General features: G+C 37.8%; 1 protein-coding gene across 2 annotated transcripts in view; it reads left to right on the forward strand.

Moving 5' to 3' along the window:
- Positions 1 to 21,067, forward strand: part of LOC117400569 (FYVE and coiled-coil domain-containing protein 1-like) — a 75,868-nt gene that overhangs the window by 9,536 nt on the left and 45,265 nt on the right. The window contains exons 2-7 of one of the 2 annotated variants that reach the window (XM_034000716.3): positions 829 to 926; positions 9,057 to 9,163; positions 9,688 to 9,813; positions 19,450 to 19,556; positions 19,944 to 20,087; positions 20,665 to 20,758. In XM_034000716.3, the coding sequence (XP_033856607.3) occupies positions 872 to 926; positions 9,057 to 9,163; positions 9,688 to 9,813; positions 19,450 to 19,556; positions 19,944 to 20,087; positions 20,665 to 20,758 (633 nt within the window). In that variant the 5' untranslated portion in view covers positions 829 to 871. The remainder of the gene's footprint in view (positions 1 to 828; positions 927 to 9,056; positions 9,164 to 9,687; positions 9,814 to 19,449; positions 19,557 to 19,943; positions 20,088 to 20,664; positions 20,759 to 21,067) is intronic. The other variant, XM_034000715.3, reaches the window with a different exon arrangement.

A 21,067-nucleotide genomic window follows, 5' to 3' on the forward strand; every position in this document is an offset into this window, starting at 1 on the left:
TCTCAGCTCCTAAAAAGTTGCAGATTTCAAGTTACTTATACAATTGTACAGTTAACTTGAAATCTCCAACTTTTTAAAAGCTGAAAACAATTAAAAAGGTCTAATTAAGCTAATAAATAGTTCAATTAAGGGTTCAATTAAGTAATTGAGAACTCAGTTGGAATGAAAACCAGCAGACACATGGGTCCCCAGGACCAGGATTGGGAAACCCAGACCTAGCGGATGTTTTTATTTGAAAAGGATTGCAGACAATGAGGTTCAATTTGTCTGTCATATTGTTCCTGCTGATGCATGCCTGTTTCAAGCTGTGCAAGCTATTTCTGCTCACAGTTTCTTCTGGTGAACAAACAAGCATCGTGGATGCAATTTAATCACTAAAGAAAAGTCCTGACATATCAATCAGGGATTGTTATGTGGAAAAGATTGTTTGCTACTACTGTTAGACTGTATGGATGGAAATAAGGCTCTTATTGCATAGCAGTTTCACCCATTCCAGGTTTTAATGTGAGCTTGATTAGCCACAGTGCATAGGTATTAAGCTCAAGTGTGTCTTATTAAACTCTTAGCAAAACCAGGATTGGCTCAAACTGCTATGCAATGAGAGCCTTGTTTCCGTCCCTGGATTGGTAGATTACTTCAACTGTTACTGCTTTTAAGGTACATTTTTGATAAACAGTGTTTCAATGTATTTGTTATGTCAGAGCTTTTTTTGTTACAATACATTAGTTATAGTTGCAATTGCAGAACCAGGATTGTCAGGTAAATATTATAGTCTATTTGTCTGCTGTTGTTGCTGATGTGCTGAACACCTCTGTTTCTCTGATTCAGCAGACTTTGTCAGAGTGACTTCGTGAATGTATGAACTTGGACGATGGCTGTGTCAGTGGGAGAGAACCAGCTACAGAGGATTATCAGAGATCTGCATGGTATAGTATTACTCCCAGATTAAACTGCCCTGTCAGTACTGTTTCACATTTGTAAAAAATGTTTTTGTCTGGGTACAGAGTGGTGCACTAGACTGTTTCTAACCTCTATTGGGTAAAGATCGCAACCACCTCTTGTCATACCAGCTCTGATTTCACTACGAGCTCCATTTGCTTCTGCCAACACAGTTTCACAGCTGTCAGTATTATAACAGCAGTGCAAGAGGAACCAGGATATTAGCTTCCACAATAACACAAAGTCTTAAAGTTGTGGTAATCATCTGCAGCTTTGCAGTACTTGACAGCTCGTCACAGTGGCTTTTCACAAGAATCAGAGATGTCTTTCTTATGCAATAATTTTTGCAATGCACATAATTCTAAGAACCACTAGACTTACTGTATTGTAAAATGTGGGATTTTTTTTACTTTTTCAGAGCTGTTAGTAACAAGTGGTAATAGCTTCACAGATTATTTTCAAAATGCGGTAAATTAATTTTGACTAAATATACTAACTTTGACTTCCGGTTGAGTGCTAGATGGAGTAGACACGTGTGAGACTCGCTCCCACAAACTATTATAAATTTAATTATCAAACCCATTCTTTAATATATATTTTCACTGTGTTGACTTTTTGTAACATATCTGTACACCTGCTATATGATGTCAAAGCTAAATAAACCTAAACGAGGGACGCCAGACTCTTTACCTCTGGATTCCACTACCAAGGGGCCTGCTGACCCGGCCGAGCTGCGCCGGTTTCGATGTCTGCCGTAGTTTCCAAGCTAGAAAAGCTCTGCGCAGCCCTTACCGCTTATCTTACGGCAGAGTTTCAAAACTCGTTTGCGTCTTTTAAAGCTTCTATCGTTGCCATCCAGACCACAGTTACCTCCCATGCACACCGCATCGATAGCCTCGAGCATTCGGCTGACGACATCGGGGATCGAGTTTGTGAGTTGGAGGCCTCTTGTGTTTCACTTGCTGCTGACAACAAGGCGATTAAAGAGAAGTTGTCGGATCTAGAAAATCGTAGTAGGTGTCAGAATCTCCGAATCATCGGCCTGCCAGAGGGGTTTGAGGGTTCGCACCCTACTAAATTTATGTCTGATTTCTTTGTGGAGTTATTTGGGGGTGGGGCGCTGGGATCGGCTCCGGAGCTGGATCGGGCACATCGCTCTCTGGTGCCGAGGCCGGCCCCTCACCTAAGGCCCAGACCTGTGATCGTCCGCTTTCATCACTATCAGACCAAGGAGCTTGTCCTCCGGCTGGTGAGGGAGCGGGGTACCCTCACCTTTCGGGAGGAAAAGATCTTTATTTTCCGGACCTTAGCTCAGATGTCACCCGAAGCCGTGCAGCTTTTAAGGACATAATGACAAGGCTGTATAAAAAGGGAATTAAGTTCAGCTTACTCTATTCAGCCAGGCTCCATATTGTCTTTAAGGGTCGGAATCTGATTTTTACTTCGGTACAGGAGGCTGAAGCTTTCTATGATAATGACATTCTCCCTTGCCTGGAAGTCAGCACAGATAAGTAGCGATATGTTATGAAGTTTTGTAGACTATGCTGAACTCTTCAATAGGGTTTTAAGCCCTGGTTTTAGTGACTAGCATACGGTTTACTGAGCTTTGTTACTTAAGAGTCTTTATATACCCTGTACAATTACTTATTTGGTCAGTGAAAATAGTTGATTAGATCTACGGGCATCTTTGCTTAGGTGAATTTGTATACTTTTCTTCTTAGATTGTACCTATTTCTAAATCATTATTAGAACCATTGCAGATGTTTTAAACTGTTACTGGTTAACTTCACATATTGATTGTCTATTTTGAGTCATTTTAGCATTTTTGTTTGCAGATGCTAAATACCCTCTTTTTTTTCTTTTTTTTTTTTGGCTGTCACAGTGTGCCTGTTTATACTGTGTGTGTGTGTGTGTGTGTGTGTGTGTGTGTGTATGTATGTGCGTATAGGCTATTTTTATATTTTTGCTTCTTTCGTTTTCTAGCGTATACAAGGGGTAACAAGGTATTTGTATAGACTTGAGATATGTGCTAAACTGATATTGGTTAACTTCACATACTGATTGTCTATCTTGAGTCATTTTAGCATTTTTGTTTTTAGATGCTAAATACCCTCATGACTTTTTTTTTTTTTGTCTATGAGCCTGTTTATACTGTGCGTATGTATGTGCGTGTAGGCCATTTTTATGTTTTTGCTTCTTTCTTTTTTCTAACGTTTACAAGGGGTATCGAGATATTTGATTTTTTTTAAACCTAATTTGCTAGTTTAATTAAGCCTGAAAACCTTGTGTGGGTGAGTTGGGCTGCTTTATACTGGTCGTGATACCTGTAATGCTATGGTCAAATAGTTTTTTTGTTTTATTTTAAATAGAATTACTCTTAAAGAGAAATATGTGTGTGTGTGTGTGTATATATATATATATATATATATATATATATATATATATATATATATATATATATATATATATATATATATATTATTTTAATGTATTTTATGGGTTACAATCTTTCACTTGTGCTTGTGGGTTTAGGTATGTATAATACGTGTTAGGGAGAACCTAGGGAGTTCTCCTAATGAGTGGGTTGGAATTCTTTAATGTTTGGGTGGGCTTGCGTCTCGTTTGGGGAGTTGCTGCCAGGGTGGGGGGGGGGTGCTTTAATCCAAGTTCTTTTGCCTTCGTTCTCTTTTTTTTATTGGGTCTCAGACTATTATCTATATCATGTTATTTAAAGGTGACAATGGATCTCTTTTCCCTGATCTTATTTTTTACAGCCTATAGTTTGATCTTGTATTTTTGCTATTATGATGTCTGCTAATAGAGGAACTGGTGTCAAGTTTGTAAGTTGGCATGTAAAAGGGCTAAATCACCCAGTGAAACAAAATAAGGTTCTAGCACATCTCCAGCATTTAAATGCTGGCATTGCATTCTTGCAGGAAACCCATTTTTGAATGTCAGATCACTTTCGCGTGCGCAGGGATTGGGTGGGGCAGCTCTATCATTCAACATTTCATGCTAAGGCCAGAGGTGCTGCAATCTTAGTACATAAGAACATACCGTTTGTTGCCTCTGAAGTTATTGCTGATAGGAATGGTCGTTATGTTGTTGTTGTAGGCAGACTTTATGGTACGCCTATGATTTTGGCCAATGTCTCTGCCCCAAACTGGGATGACAGGGATTTTATTACACATTTTTTAGCCTAACTTCCTGATTTAAATACACATCACTTGCTTTTGGGTGGGGACTTTAACTGTTGCTTGAATCCTGCTTTAGATCGTTCATCCTCGAAATCTACCTCGCTTTCTAAAACTGCATTAACCATCCGATCCTTTCTGTCAGACTACAGTGTTTCTGATCAGTGGTGTTTTTTATTTCCTAGACAGTACTCTTTTTTTTCTCCTGTTCACCACACATTCTCACAAATTGATTATTTTTTTCTGGATAATAAACTGCTGTCGGCTGTTCGTTCTTGTACGTATCACAGCATAGTTATATCTGATCATGCCCCTGTTAAATTAGAACTGAATTTTCCAAATCAGGTTATACCCAGAACTCCTTGGCGTTTTAGTAGTTTGCTGTTTTCGGATGAAAATTTTGTCAAATTTATGTCTAAACAGATTATTTATTTTTTTGATACGAATAACTCCTCAGGAGTCCCTATTACAACGGTATTGGGGGCAATGAAAGCTTACATGCGCGGTCAGATCATCTCCTTCACTGCTCAAAAGAACAAGTGTTGTAAGAAGAGACTGTCAGAGCTAACTGATCTTATTCTCCAGCTGGATCAGCAGTATGCTGTTTTACCTTCCCCTGATTTGTATAAGGAGTGACTAAGACTACAAACAGAATTTGATTTACCTGCCTCTCAACATGTAGAAAAACAAATACTCAGATCACTTCATCTTTTGTATGAACATGGTGATAAAGCGAGCAAGCTTTTAGCTCACCAACTGCGTCAATCCAGTGCCTCTCACTTGATTACTGAAATTCGAACACAATCAGGATCTCTTACAACTGAGCAAAAAGCTATCAATGAGCAATATAAATGGTTTTACTCAAATTCATATACTTCTGAATCTGTTATGGATCATTCTTTAATTGACTCTTTTTTTCAGAACCTCGACCTGCCTTCTATCAACCCCCAATCAAAGAGTAGCTGAGAGGAGCCCTTTTCTATTGCGAAAATAACAGAGGCCATTAAATCAATTTAAAGTGGCAAATCTCCTGGACCTGATGGTTTTTCAGACGAACTCTATAAAACATTTTCATCCCAACTTTCCCAATTTTTTATGTCTATGTTCACTGAATCATTTAAGTCGCAATCTCTCCCCCCCTACACTTTATCAAGCCTCAATATTCTTACTGTTAAAAAAGAATAAGGACCCTCTTGATTGCAGCTTATATCGCCCAGTTTCATTAATTAACGCAGATGTCAAGATTTTAGCTAAAGCTTTAGCTCGCAGGCTCAGATTATTCCCTCTATTGTCTTTTCAGATCAGAGGTTTCATCCAGAACCGCCACTCTTTTTTTTAACTTAAGACATTTGTTTAATATTATCTATACATCTTCGCCTCATCCAGACCCTGAAGTGTTTTTTTCATTAGACGCTGAGAAAGCTTTCGATTGTGTGGAATGGGATTACCTCTTTGCTACCCATCAAAAATTTGGATTTGGTCAGAACTTTATTTCTTGGATAAAATTACTCTATACGTCTCCTGTTGCCTCAGTTTGTACCAACAGTATAAACTCTGGACACTTTTCTCTGCAGCGTGGAACACGTCAGGGATGCTCCTTATCTCCTCTATTATTTTCCATTGCAATTGAGCCCCTTGCTGCTTCCCTTCGCTGTAATCATCTTATTAGTGGGGTGGTCCGTGGTGGCCTGGAGCAAAAGGTATCCCTTTATGCTGATGATCTCCTTCTTTATGTATCTGACCCTTCTACATCCCTCCCTCATATTTTATCTACCCTAGATCAATTTGGTAAATGTTCTGGATACAAATTCAATTTACATACGAGTGAATTATTTCCAATCAATCCTGTGGCAATACGTTGTCAATTTGCTGATCTACCTTTCAAAATTACTTATGATAAATTTACTTATCTAGGAATGTCTGTAACAAGGTCCTATGTAGATCTCTTTAAATCTAATTTCACCCCCTTAGTGGAACATATTAAACAAGATTTTATCCGCTGGTCCACTTTGCCTCTCTCACTTGCTGGCCGCATTAATTCAGTTAAAATGAATGTGCTACCTAAATTCTTATATTTTTTCCAGTGTATTCCTATTTTTATTCCTAAATCTTTTTTCAAGACGCTGGATACACTCATTTCATCTTTTATATGGAATAAGAAAAACCCACGTATTCGCAAGGTCCCTCTTACAACGGCCTAAAAGGTTGGGAGGTTTGGCCTTGCCCAATTTTCAATTCTATTATCGGTCAGCTAACATTTGTTGTATCACATACTGGCTCCACCAACATCTACAGCAGACAGGGCCTACCTGGTTACTGATTGAAGCTGCCTCTTGTCAACCACATCTTAAGCAGCATTGATGTGTTCTTCTCTGCCTCTTTCTCTCACACAGTTTAGTTCCAACCCTGTAGTAAGGCATTCCCTTAGGATATGGGCCCAGTCCAGACAGAATTTTGGTTTTCAATCTCAAATCAGTGTTTTCACCCATTGCTATGAATCATCATTTTGCACCCTCTTTGAATGATGTTTCCTTCCAGGTGTGGCATGATAAGGGTCTGAAATTTGTGAAAGATCTGTATATTGATGATAATTTTGCTTCTTTTGAGCAACTTTCTCAAAAATGTAATATTCCAAATAAACATTTCTTTCGGTACTTGCAGATTCGACACTTTGTGTGTAGTAAGGTGACTCGTTTCCCCAGTGCACCTGCTGAATCCCCCATTGACTCTCTACTTAAACTTAATCCTCAATGTAGTGGTATGATTTCTAAAATTTACAATTCTATTTTGTCTTTAAACTGTCCTTCAATAGCGATTATAAGGGCTGCCTGGGAGCAGAACCTAGGCTTTAGTTTTACAGACGACATTTGGGATTCTATTGTTTTAAGATTACATTCCTCTTCTATTTGTGCATGTCAAACACTGATTCAATTCAAAATCCTCCATCGCATCCATATGTCCAAAACTAAACTGGCAAATATCTATCCTAATATTGATCCTACATGTGATAGTTGTAAGCAGGCTCCAGCCTCATTGATCCATATGTTTTGGACCTGTCCTAGACTAACCACATTTTGGAACTTTGTTGTTGAAACCTTCTCCCAAATTTTTAGTTTGCTTATTGACCCTATACCACTTATAGCGATATTTGGAGTTGCACCGGATGGTCTATTTTTGTCCAAACTCCAATCTAGCACACTGGCTTTTGCATCTATTCTGGCTCGCCGCCTTATTTTGATGAATTGGAGGCAAGCTGCCCCGCCCTCTCATGTGCATTGGGTTAGAGACATCATGCAATTTCTCAAACTTGAACAAATTAGATTCACTCTTAATGGATCTAGCACTAAATTCCATACTGTACGGCAGCCCTTTCTCTCATATTTTGAAACCTTACAACTTACGGCTCCCTCTGCTTAACCCTTTGCAGTCCATTTATTAAGTGCGTGTCAGGCGCGTCAGGTCCAATTTATTTTCACACGCGCAGTTAATTTTAGACCCGCTGTTTAAAAGCATTTTTTTTCCACAGTCAAACGGGTTTAAAAAGCCCTGCATATCAACAAAGCACTCACTAGGCATCTCCAGCCCGCCCCACCCTTTCATTCGCTATAGCTTTCACATATGCTAATAAATAAATAATAATAATAATAATAATAGTCATACATACCAATCAATCATCTCCTGATCACTCGTTTTATTACCAAACACCTCAATAATGCGATCCAAGTCATTATTTTATTACTATAACATCTGAAAAAAGCTCTGCAAATGTCCGTGATATTCTCTCAGCGCTGATTCAGTAGCAGTCAGCTTGTTTCCTTATGGCCGCCATTATCTGATGCCAGGGGCAAGTAAGACTATTCATGAGATACGCCCTTTTTTTTTCGACTTGTCTCGGCTCCTGTCGCTCCCACTCGGCCACTGAATGGTTTTCTCGGCTTGATGATGTCGGACCAGGTCCGACATAGGAACGCAAAGGGTTAATTCCTGTTATTATACTTGGCTGTATGTTTTTGCAATAGTCTGAGACCCAGTTCCCTTTTTGTTTTGTTTTTTCTGTGTATCCAGTGCAGGTACTTTTGTTTATTGACTGTGTGCTGTATGGCTGATAAGATGATTTAGCCTATACATATTTTTATTTACATATTTTATTTTCAATGATGTCACCGTACACTAATGAAGTTGTGTTTTTTCCCTCAATGTTTTTGTATTATGTTTGAAAGCAGAAAATTACTAAAAAATAATTGCAATAAATATACTAACTTTTACCATTTTCAAACGTATACATTTATTTTATTTTTAAATGTATGTTCTGTGTTGCTCAATTACGTGATATTGTAAATATGCAAACCGTTATTATTGTAGGTTTTGTTTAGTTCTTTATCAGCACAGAAAAGTAAGTTACCAAGCTGTAAAATTATCCCATTTAGTGTGCAGACAATCCTTGTATACTTAAATATATAGTTATATGGGGTAGATTCAATAATTACAAAAAAAAAATCACTAACATTTTACCCCTATTAGATGGCAACATTCAATCAAACTCTTCAGTTTTGCAGTAGGCTTACAGTATATGTATTTTAAATTGAATTATTGACTATTCACATGAGTTAATGGAATTGCTGTTAATGCTGTTTTTTGTTTTGAACTGTTCTACTATATCTGTAATTTATTGAACAGTGTGATAGAACAGGGAAATACAATAGGTCACAAACCAGCATTGTGTGTGTGTTTTTTTTAAATGTAACCATTTGTTTTATTTATGAAATGTACACTTTCCATTGATCGCTATGTTAGAGTCCTAATATTTCCAAAAGACAATTTACAGAATAGTAAAAATATGCTATTGAGTGATGGAGCATTAAAAACTATTTCACCTTGTGCAGCTGATTGTGCTCCTTGCCTTTCTTGCCTTTTGCTTTCAAGACGCAGTTTCAGAGCTGAGCAAGGAATATACAGAAAATGGGGAACCAATCACTGATGACAGCACAAGTCTACACAAGTTCTCATACAAATTGGAATACCTATTGCAAGTATGTTTATTTTATACAACATGTATTTTCTGTCATTTTAAATGATGATTTGAATAGTTACTGTAGAATATAAAAAAGAGATTACGGAATCACTCATTTCTTTATTTGTATTTCCCTTGACATACAGTATTGTGTCAAAATAGTGTTTTTTCATGATTTTATAAATCATGAATTTGGTTTATTCATGGTTAGGACATGTTGACATTAAACTGTACATTTTTATGTGTGAGACGAGTAACAAAATAATGAGGAGCACTGTACGTAATAATTGAGATGGCTTTTGTAAATTTGAGATATTTCATTATGTAATTTTGAGATATTTCGAGGTATCCCAGAGCTAGAGGAGCACTAATGGAACATCCAGAGTTAAATCTGGAATGCTGGGTAGCCAGGTGGGTTATAAAAATATGTTCCTGCATGTAACTCCTTTTTAATAAAAGTAAGATTAACAGTTTTATTCAGGATCCCTTCAATAGAGTACCACTAAGCATAAAACCTATTTATTATAATTTTTACATTTACAGTTTGACCAGAAGGAAAAAACAACATTTCTGGGTACAAGGAAAGACTACTGGGATTACTTCACTGACTGTCTGGCCAAGATAAAAGGAGCTAATGATGGAATTCGCTTTGTAAAGTCTATCCTAGAGGTAAGGAGATCTGATGAATGAATTACATGTAATCAAACATACTGTATGTCAGATCATGGAGTTTTACCACTTCATCTTCAGTGTTTAAATGGAAGTATAACTGTTTTTTTAACAACTGTAAACTAAGTAGGTAAGCAAATAATTTCTTATTCACTTTTATCTTTTAACAATAAACCCTTGGTATAACACATCATCAAAAACATCTGTATTTAAAAGGGATGATCTTCTAGTAGTGCATAGCTTGTTTATTAAATACTGGAACATAAAAAATAGAAGTAGCATAACAATCGCTGTTTAGATAAGTTGCATTAGTTACTGTTTATAGATTGGTGGGGTGGTGACGGACCAAGATTTTTGCACATGGCTGACAGCTATGCCACTGACCTAGACTTAAGGGCTATGCACACCGGTAGCTAGTCATGAAAAGAAAATAATGTCTGCTTTTGCTCCTTTTGTGGAGACAAAATAAAATAAATAAAACAAAGAAATAGTCTGGGTACACCACACACTAAAAAAAATTGACATTTAACAATGAATGTTTATATGTGATCTGGTTTAACATGTAAATCATTCAAAAAGAATACGTCTACACATTTATTTGTAAATACTGAGAATTAGTTTAATATACTTTGTTTATTGATTTTCAGTTTTAATAAAATCTTCAGTTAGTGTGTGAATGTACTTATTATTATTATTGGTCAACATTATAAAACAAATAAGCGTCATTTTACAGAAATACGAAACCAGTGTGTGGCGCTCCCCGTCACTTTGACCAGAATTAAGGTGAAATAAAGAGAGATAAACATACCATCAATTTCCAATTGTTCTGTTGTTTCTTACCATATGGCATCTTTCTTTGTATTGTCTTTATAACCACTGACACTGGCACCATAAAGAACATCATATTTTTTTACTTTAATAATTACATTCTCATTGATGTCCATTTCTCTTTTATTTCTATGGTAATTTCTGCGTGAACGAGACAGTGACATTCTGACAGCCTCTCCTTCGAGTAATTACGTGTTGTGTACAGAAACATAGAAGGCTCGCGCAGATAAACCGTCAGTTTGCGACAACAAGGCAATTCTATCTTTTGGGGGGAGTTTGCGTAGCAGCTACAGGAATATAGAGTGATAATGTACACCTCCTCATGGTGCCCCCCCCCCCCCCAAAAAATGAAATAACATGCTTGGACAATTGTATTGGATTTACCTCTGTGTCATTTATAAAGGGTTTTGCAGCCTCGCAAACAATAACAAGCTTAATATGCACAAACGTGAAAATCCATTGCACGGCCGTGTGACTCACAAAATTGTGAAATGGGTAAACCTTGAGACTTGACATCCATGTGCTGTAGGATATTGTGTCAATCTAAGGGAAGTAGTCTAAGTTGCAAAGGAAAAAAAAACATTCCATCACTAATGTTAACCTATTAGTGTGGTTCATCTTCTTCCATCAATTAAATCTACTCTGTTTAATGCTTAACCACCTATATGTAGTTGTCCTGCGTTTTTTTGTTGGTCTTGCATTTTTTCATTTCATGTATCACTACAGATTATTTGGAATACAGAAGAAAACTCACCCGCAGCAATTTTCTTTCTAGAATCAGCAAATCTCTGATGATGGTGTCCCCTCGTCCAAATCCAGCAGATGAAATGGCTAAAGAAATCCGTCCGGTATCCTGTTTTATCCTACCAACATAGCGACTCTTCAACTCCGCACAACGCTGACCTTCCATATCAGCCGCAGCGGTACAGTACTCGATCATGCAGCAACTGTATCTAGTATTCTGACCGCTAGAGAAATCTTCCTTGGCATGCATTTCCAGCGCGTCTTTGTAAAGATTGACACGTTCACAGAATCCTGAAAGCTCTGTTCATAAAAGGTATTTTTCTTTTCTGTTGCAATCCAGTACTCAAGCAGCAGCAGTGCCGCTCCCCCAGCTGGTTCAAGCCGTCGACTTTTTACTCTTAGTCTGCATTACAAGTAGCGCAGATTATCTTTCTCCCCTTTTATAATATCTAAAGACAGCAAGCTTTAATTCAGCTCTCAACGATGCCCTTCGGTGCACAGTCATCCGCTGGAATCACTCATTATCAGCATTACCAATTCTGTTTACTTTCACGTCATTGCAGACGCCAATACAGCCTCGTCTCTCCACACCCATATCGGCAGTAGATCTCTCAATCATCACGTTGCACTGTTTCCATACAATCTCCCAGCTGCAGCGATTAATTGCTACTTTCTTTCAGTAATTGAGACACAAAATTATAATTGGTAGGACATTAATTTGATTCAATTCTCATTCAACTCAGGATCCCCTGCTTGTTACTCGTGGCAAATTGTCTTAGTTTCGTGTTTTACAATGCATTCTTGTAGTTTACCCTCTTGCTTACATGAAGTGGACTCATGCTTGTTTAATCGTAACCACTAGAGGGTAGTATGACACCACAAATTGTGTGTTTAACCCTTAGCGGTCCATTTATTCAGCGCATCTCAGATGCGTCAGGTCCAATTTATTTTTACACGCGCTGTTTAAAAGTATTTTTTTCACAGTAAAACACAGGTTTAAAAGGCACTGCATATCAACAGGACACTCAGTACTGCATCTCCAGCCCCACCCCACCCCTTGTTCGCTGTATTTTTCACATACCTCTTCATAGTCGTGCATACTGATAAATCATCTCCTGATCACTCGTTTTATCACCAAACTCCTCAATAATGCGATCCAAGTCATTATTTTATTACTATATCTCAAAAAGCTCTGCAAATGTCTGTGAAGCAGCTATATTGTTTGTTTATGGCCATGTTATCTCTGTGGTGCAGGGTATGTGTATTGCTCAGATCCGCCCCTTTTTTTTTTGGCTTCTCATGGCTCCTATCGGTCTCACTCGGCCATTGAAAGGTTTTCTCTGCTTTTTCTGGAGAAAAAACAAATCTGTGCTTGACGTCTTTTTGATGATGTTGGACAGGGTCCGACATCGGACCAGAAAGAAATAATTGTAATGTTGGACCTGGTCCGACATAAGACCGCAAAGGGTTAAGCTACAGTATCTATATCATTGTGTAAGAAAGCCCTGTATTTTCTATCTGCCTAAATCTGCCCCAACATTTGTATAATTTATCTCTCTTCAGCCCTCTTGACCGGTCCTCTTTGTCACTGGTCATGCAACTTCTAATATGGATTTCAGTTTCCAAACCTTTTTATTCAAGACACCACTTTCCCGGTACTCAGAATAACATGGCCGGTGGGTCAGCTCAGATGCAGATATCCAGATTCCATCATAAAGTCTGCAGCTCATCCAACGCCTCTGGAAGCTTCGTAATTAAATCATCTATTCAATTAAATCTCTCCTTACTAATCTCCTGGATTCAGCCCAGGATACATGGCATCTACTCTCACCCTTCATCTAGATCATCGTACACCACCGGCTTGAGTACTTTTCTCAACAATTTCTGAACTAAAATGGATTTCCTCAACCCCTTTCAATCAAGATTGGATTCCCACTTTTTATTGTTCATTCCAAGGACTCTTTCACTATCAGTCTAATTATCTGGAATCCAACGTCAGTATTATGTGATATCCATTTCTTCAACACTACACTCCATTCGAGCTGTTCGTCTTTGCCTGTGCGGGATCTTTAAGAGTCATCATCTACCTCTCCTTGTTTACCATTTTTACCATTCTAATACTTTAATCTCTCAAGATCTAGTGATGGAAACGATCTCTTTAGCCACTGCAATTTCTAGGAATCATACTGACACTGGATGTTTTAAGCAAGCCCTCTGTATCTAAACTCGACTATATTCGTTCCCCTATTCAGAACTTTCAGATTAAGAAACACGCACCGCTCTCTTTGCATTTTAATTTGTAATTCATCAACAGCAAAAAACTTGGATTCCTTCATTAATATTTCATCAGAAGCTAGAAAAGACAATTACGTGTGGTTTGCTCTCATTCAACATTGGAACGGCCTGTTTTGTATTCTATGATGATTTCATTTCAGCACCTCTCAACCTGGCCTTATTTACGAACGCTTCATTTAAGAGATTTGGAGGTTTTTTTTAACAATTAATGGTTTTCTAGTTTATTTTTTTTATTTTTTTTGTCACTAGAAATTGAAAACCTATTACTGCATCTAAAATCCACAGCTCTTCTTCATATATACCCAACAGTCGCAGCAGCACATATATGGGGTCATCTTTGATCAAAGAAATGAATACTTTTGATGTGCGAAAACAAATACAGTTCATATCATTCCAGTTTACCTGTTATTATGCAGTTACTACAGCGATTTCCAGATTTTAGTCTGGTCCCTACAGCTCTGCCAACTCCAGCAGTGACATCCCAGTTCAGCCAGCTAATTTTTAACTGAACCTATCTATCAGCAGTCCACTCAATACAGCGCAAGCATACATGGCTGCAGCACATGCTACTTCCATCATCCCTCTTATTTCACAGGCTGGACCACCTATTGATTTTCTGTTCCCAAAGCAGGATTAATCCTACTCCATTTAACCAGAATTGGATCACGGCTTTCATAGTTCATGCAAAATAATCTTTACATCTGGCACCAGCTACTATCAAATCCTATTTGTCAGGAATTCAACACCAATTTCGCTTGATGTCTATCACTTCTCCAATTATAATATGAATCTCAGTTGTTTGTCTTCTCTTGCGAGGAATTTCCAAGTGCTCTCCGGCTCCACCTGCTCGCCTAGCTATCTCTAGTCATTCTAGGCAACTTGATTACTTTCTCCGCCAAGGCTGCTTTTCTCCATTTGATGACTTAACTGAAAATCATCTGCCTAACAGTATTTTGAGGTCTTGAGATGCTCCGAATATACAGTTCTTTCTATTTCCAACTTTCCTACTCTGGGTATCTGCTGTAGTGACCTGAACCTCATTCAGGATTCCCATTTCATCCTATTCCTTCGGATTTCAAAAACGGATCAGCTGCGGCAAGGACAATGTATTCAACTTTCAAAAATCATCTCTCCTCTGTGCCCCTACACTTCCATACTGAAGTACATCGCAGAACGCAAAGCCATTTCATCCTCTGACCCTTTGTTCTTCAATTCAAGCGGTCCATTGTAAAAAAAAAAAATAAATGTCCTCTATGCCCATATGCTTCCATGCTGAAATACATTATAGAACGTAAATCCAAATCTCCTTCCCGACCCCCTGTTCATCAATGCAAGCGGGTCTGTTGTCTTAAGACATTTGGTTTTGTTCTCGGCTCTCCACTTTGGTTTACAGAGCAGGTCTTCCCCCACAATTCTACACTCTGCATTCATTCAGAATCGGGGAAGCCACTTTAGCAGCAAGAGCAAAGATTAACCAGCGTCTAATAAAAAATATGGGACGCTGGACCTCATCAGCAGTCGAAGCTTACATTCATTCTTCACCAGCCGAAATAGTGTCTTCCCATCAGTCTATTGCTAGTATGTCCACAGTGGGGAGACCTATCCGCTTGGGCCACAAAAGGTTTCCTCCTAAAAAAGAAAATAAATAAATGAAAGGGTTTTTTTCCTTTCCACTGTGCAGAAGGTCTTCACCTAGTCAGTAGGGTACAGTTACTAACCCCTGTGTCACGTTAAGCGTTTTCTTTCTTTTTGTGTTAAATGTTTTTTCTCTTTTCTTCTTTTCTGTATGCATTGGCAGTTCTCCTTTTTTCTTCTCATAAACGTCTCCAGTGGGAAGCCGGGGGTCCATCCTTTGGGGGGTTAGTGATTCCACTTTCTCCAACCCTTTGTTAAGCATCTCTTCATTTACCTCATAGAGGAGGGTTCTTCGTGAGTCAGAGGGGACCCCGTGCCAAACCCCTCCTTTAGCATGCATAATTCCTTGTCTTCTTCTCTTTCAGGTACTGATGCCTCTATTTATGTGAGGGCCCCAAGCGGTGGAACCCCTCTTGTTTGTCGGGGTCTCTGCAAAGACAGAACCCCCCTTCTATAATGTTGGGCTTTTGAAGAGGTGGAACACCCCACTCTATATGTTCTAACATCAACTAACTTTTCTTTCCGGTTCGTGAGCCTTTTTGTATGTCGGGTCACCTCAAAGACGGTGCCCCTCTTTGTATGTCGGGTCACCTCAAAGACGGTGGCCCCCCTCCTGTTTGTCAGGTCTCCTCAGCGACGGAACCCCCCCTACTGCATATGTTGGGCCTTTGAAGAGCCGGAACCACTTTTACGTGATAATATTAATAATCAATGTGTTTTCTTTCTGGTTTGCAAGCTTCTTCGTATGTCGGGTCATCTCAGAGACGATGACGCCCCTCCTGTTTGTCGGGTCTCCTCAATGACGGAACCCCCGTTTATATGCATAGGGCCTTCAAAGGACACAGCCTCTCTCCTTATATGTTCTATTTGTTAAAAATAAAAAAGTTACTTATCTGTGTCTAAATAGAAATATGAGAGTACCCTGACCTACATCTCACTTGTAAGCATACATTTGCCTAACAAATCAGTGTCTTGCTTTTTTAAATGTTTATATCAAAATAACAACTTTAAAACTGATGTTGCATTTTCATTATTTGCTATGACCATAACCTTAACCACTAAGCAGCATACAGTATTATTCCAATAGTGTAACTACCCTACAAGATAATACAATTTCAAATGTGTACTAGTTTTATTGCAGAAAGAGTCTTCATTATATGGCATACTCAACACTCCATTTCTAAACCTATCCAGCAGCAATTATGCTACAAAATATTGTACATCCTACTCCCCCTCTCCACACTAGGAAGAGTAGGCTGTGGCTCCTGTAAAAATATATATTCCTATATCTTTTACAAATTTTAATATACATTTTTCTGTAGTTTCAACGGCAAAGTTAGGATACACAGTAAATTATAGATGGTACTGTAGGGCTGTAAAGGATCAAGTAAAACCAAGGAGAGGATTAGTCAATGTAATACAATAGGTAGTGTCCGATAACATGAAAGGTAATTTGCAAAATAAGGGCCAATGCCAACAGCAATAAAAAGGAAGCACAAAGTAAGTGCAAGATAGACATTTTGTTTAATTTAAATGGAAATTACATTCAACATTCAACCTCTTTCAATGGGTATGTCCAGTTCATAATTGCTCAGCTGAGGAAGAGTCTGCTTCACAAAAGAACTGCAACATGGTGTGAAATAATCTCTTGTACATCGGTGGTGTTTATGTTTTAGTTCTGTATTCTTTTATTCATAATTGTATTTTTTTTTACAAGACTGTGTAATTTGACTAGCATAGTCTTTCTTGGCCAGCCCATTGCACTGTTGACTGGATTTCAATAATGTAGTGTAGTATCAACATTGTAGATGCATGAAGTACTGGTGGTCCAGTGGTTAAAGAAAGGGGCTTGTTACCAGGAGGTTCCAGGTTCAGTCCCAGCTGACTCACTGTGTGTGACCCTGAGCAAGTCACTTAACTGCCATGTGCTCCATCCGGATGAGATGTAAAACAGTGGTCCTATTGTAAGTGATTCTGCAGCAACAGTTCAGCTAAATCACTAATTTATGAACTCACAGTAGTCTTGCATAGTCCTGAGTTACAGAACTATCCCTGTTTAGGGATGCAATTGAAATGACCAGATGCCTAGAATTTGAGCCATCAGGCCACTGCTAAATATACTCTGAACTGATCACATTTATCCCACCTGAGTATCCAGGTTTACTATTAGAAGTTGTTAATGCCACTCTAGTTGAGGAACCCAGGACTACAAAACAAAATGTATTAGTATAGGAAAATGAAAATGCACTATAACTTATATTCAGGTTTTGCATGTGTCTTTGGTTTGTAGTATACCTTGCAAGAAGGAAGTTTTTGAATACAATTTAAGTATTGCTTAGCGGTAGATGTACTAAGATGGGCCAGTCGCAGCGCAAACATACCGCAATTTGCATTTTGGTTACGACAGTTCGCAAAGTGCACATTTTGTCGTATGTACTAAGAGAAAATATGTTAATGAAGAGAGCCGCAATATACTAATTTAAATATTATTTGCGTCATCTTAGCGAGATCTCTAGCAAGAGTTGTGCGACATTTTTTCAAATGAAATAGCAGCAGCTGAGTTGTGGTTTGCTGCAGCAGAGAGTGCCCGAAGGATAACATCTATACATGCAAGGGTGCAAGAATCAAAATAACATTGTGTCTGTTAAATGTAAACGTTATCTATACAATGCATTCTGTTCCGTCTTCATTTTACCTATTTTAATACAGTTATATATATAAAAAATGAAAGGCAGTTTAATTCCATCAGATTCTATAGTGGGGCCCCAACCTTCACCCCCAAAAAGCTTTTCATAATCATACAGTAGCCCCTCACTAAACCGGACATGTTTGCCCGATCTGACATAAGGAGGTCGGGTTTAAAAACAATAGAATAAAATCGCACACACATACATTTACAGTTCTTTATTTTTTATTTTATTTTTATTATTATTATTTTTAACTTGGTCTAGTAGCCTAGACAATTAACACACAATAGATCACGGTCCTATACAGATGCTCAGAATGAGCTGGTGGGGTTAGTGGCACATGTTTGCAGTCTATTGCTCCCAACACGCTGGGGAAACCAGAAATGTTATAGAAATTTGTTTTCAAGGCTTGTAAGTTCACCCTGACTTTAGTGAAAATTAGGTACTTGGGTGTTCGTTTCAAAAATACATTGAGCACAACTGGCAATACACGAGAAAAAGCAGACTGGGAAATGCCAGCAACAATTGCGACTGTTTAAAACATGCTTTCAAAAGTTCTTAACAAATTAATGCAATTGTAGGTGTCACAATTGCATGCAGCTTTAGTAAATCTCATTACAATATTTTTGATCCCTTATTTACACTATCTGCACCCTGTTTTTGTGAATTTCTGCAGAAATGCCCAGAATTACATATTCATTTAAGGCTAAAGCACAAATAAGAACTGCGGCTGCAAAGCATTTGTTAAAATGATGCTAACAGTGTTGCGTTTGTTTTGTACATTTCACACTACACTTCTGACTGGTTTTCATGTGGTTTGCAACGATTGTGACAGACGCAACACTTTAGTACATCTACCCCTTAATGTCTTAGTTACTTGGAAACTTTGTGCTTTTTCATGGGGGAAGTGAGAGATGCTGAGTATAGAGAAACAAATCTGGTTTGGAAAACCACCATAAATGGAAGTGTGAATGAACAATTAGCTGCACAGTTACAACAAACAGAGATGAGCTATAGTCATACACCCTATGTATGTGTCCTAAAGTTGCTATACAGAATTAAATATTAGGTCAACACTAAGTCCATAATAATGCCATCCAGGCGCCATAGAATTACAAAAGAAAGCAAGCAATACCACTTCACACACCTGAATAAATTATTGAAATCATATTTTATAATATGGATGTGTAAAAAAAACAAAACTGCATATTACAAAAAAACCCTTTTAAAGTGTTATTTTTTTTATTCAAATAAAATCCAAATTCACTGTTAGAATTTAAAGATAATTGCAATGTTTCTGTTAAATCTGAATTGTCTGCACACTGTTTTACAGAAAGGTTTCTTATTTGCAGACCGATAGATGAAGCAAAGTGGTAGTTTTGTTGTTGAAACAAATCTTTTAAACTGGTTTTAAATGTCTTAATTTTGTTTGTTCCTTGGTCTAAAGCTGAAAACGTCTCTTGGTAAAGGAAGGGCTTTTATTCGGTATTCTCTTGTACACCAGCGACTGGCTGACACCCTTCAGCAGTGTTTGATCAATGTAAAGGTCACACGGTAAGGCAAAGACAGAGCACTGTGAAAAACATAAAGCTTTATTCTGAATCAATACATGAAGTTAACTGATGTAGCCTGTGCGAGTTGACCTTCAACCATATACCGTACAGATTTAATCTAACTTTAGTATGCACTGTATATTACAACATTAAAAAACTAAAAACATGTAATTTTAAATATTACATCATGTCAAAGGAAGACCTGATTATAGTTTAGTGCCTTTGGTTGCCATTATTTCCCCAAATAATAGATGTTGGGTAAAACTGTTTTCTAATTAGTATACTGAGAGGATGCAGAACTTTTTTGCAAGGTTGCAAGTCAGTTGTCATTTTAAAAAAAAGTTATATTTTTTACGTAAGTGTTATTGTGTATGTTGCTTTCCTCCAGTGACTGGTATTATGCACGAAGCCCATTACTGAAACCTCACCTGAATGCTGACATAATTAACCACCTGTATGAATTGAATGAAGTGCAGTTTGACATAGCTTCGAGGGGTTATGACCTAGATGCTGCTTGGCCAACATTTGCAAGGTAAGGTAATATATATTCTTTCAGCCTTTAACATTAGACATTGCAGTAAGCCCATTGAATATCAGTAACCTGTCTTAGTCCAATATGTATTTATTTATTTATTTATGTATGTATTTACTGGCAGTAATTTATTCAGGACATCCATTCAATTGCAAGCCCCTTGTTCACAGAGACATACTGATGGCAACAACAAGACATGTTTCAAAGTACAACGTTGAAAGTTTAGAAAAATAAACTTAAGCTAAAAAGCCATTTCAAAAGTGCAGTTGACACACAGACTTATACAAAAAAGCATACAGCTGCAGATCTGCAGGGTTTGTGGCAGCTTTTGTGGTTATTGCTAAAAAAAAATGTGTCTGAGCTTTGAATCTGCATAGACAACCAATGATGTTGAACTTTGTAGAGGGCCTCAGGTTGTAGGGTGGCTTTAATTGTATTTGACTTACAGATAGACAAAGTATTAGTCACCAGTGTTTCCCCCTTCCATGAGTGCAGAACTACAACTAATATAAACTTGAGACACTAAATGCAATATACTGTTGAAGAAGAAGTCTTGATAATATGTTATGTCTTATAGGAGGACACTGGGACTGGTCAGTTCTCCAGCCCATTTCTGGAAACCACCCAGTCGAAGTTCCAGCATAAGTAGCTTGGTTAGCAGTTATTCACAGGTAAACATGTGGTTACATATTACAAAAATATCTACACAGTGGCATTGCAAATAAAATTAACAATTAAAAATGTTGTTCAAGTAACAACTGTTAGAAAATGGTGATTGTTAATGAAATAATCGTTTCTCTAGATTTTACTGTAGGCTTGAACTGAATTTAATTTACTTTATGTAAATGTCAGAAACGGTCAGAAATGTTGTTGTTTGTTGTAAGTTACTGGTGCAATGGTTGATAAAGCTCTACAGGTTGATGTATAGGTGTGCCTTGAAATAAAACAGGAACCTGTAACGTATATCATGATAAATAATG

Source organism: Acipenser ruthenus, chromosome 4 (assembly GCF_902713425.1).
Source record: "Acipenser ruthenus chromosome 4, fAciRut3.2 maternal haplotype, whole genome shotgun sequence".
NCBI classification, from domain to species: domain Eukaryota; kingdom Metazoa; phylum Chordata; class Actinopteri; order Acipenseriformes; family Acipenseridae; genus Acipenser; species Acipenser ruthenus.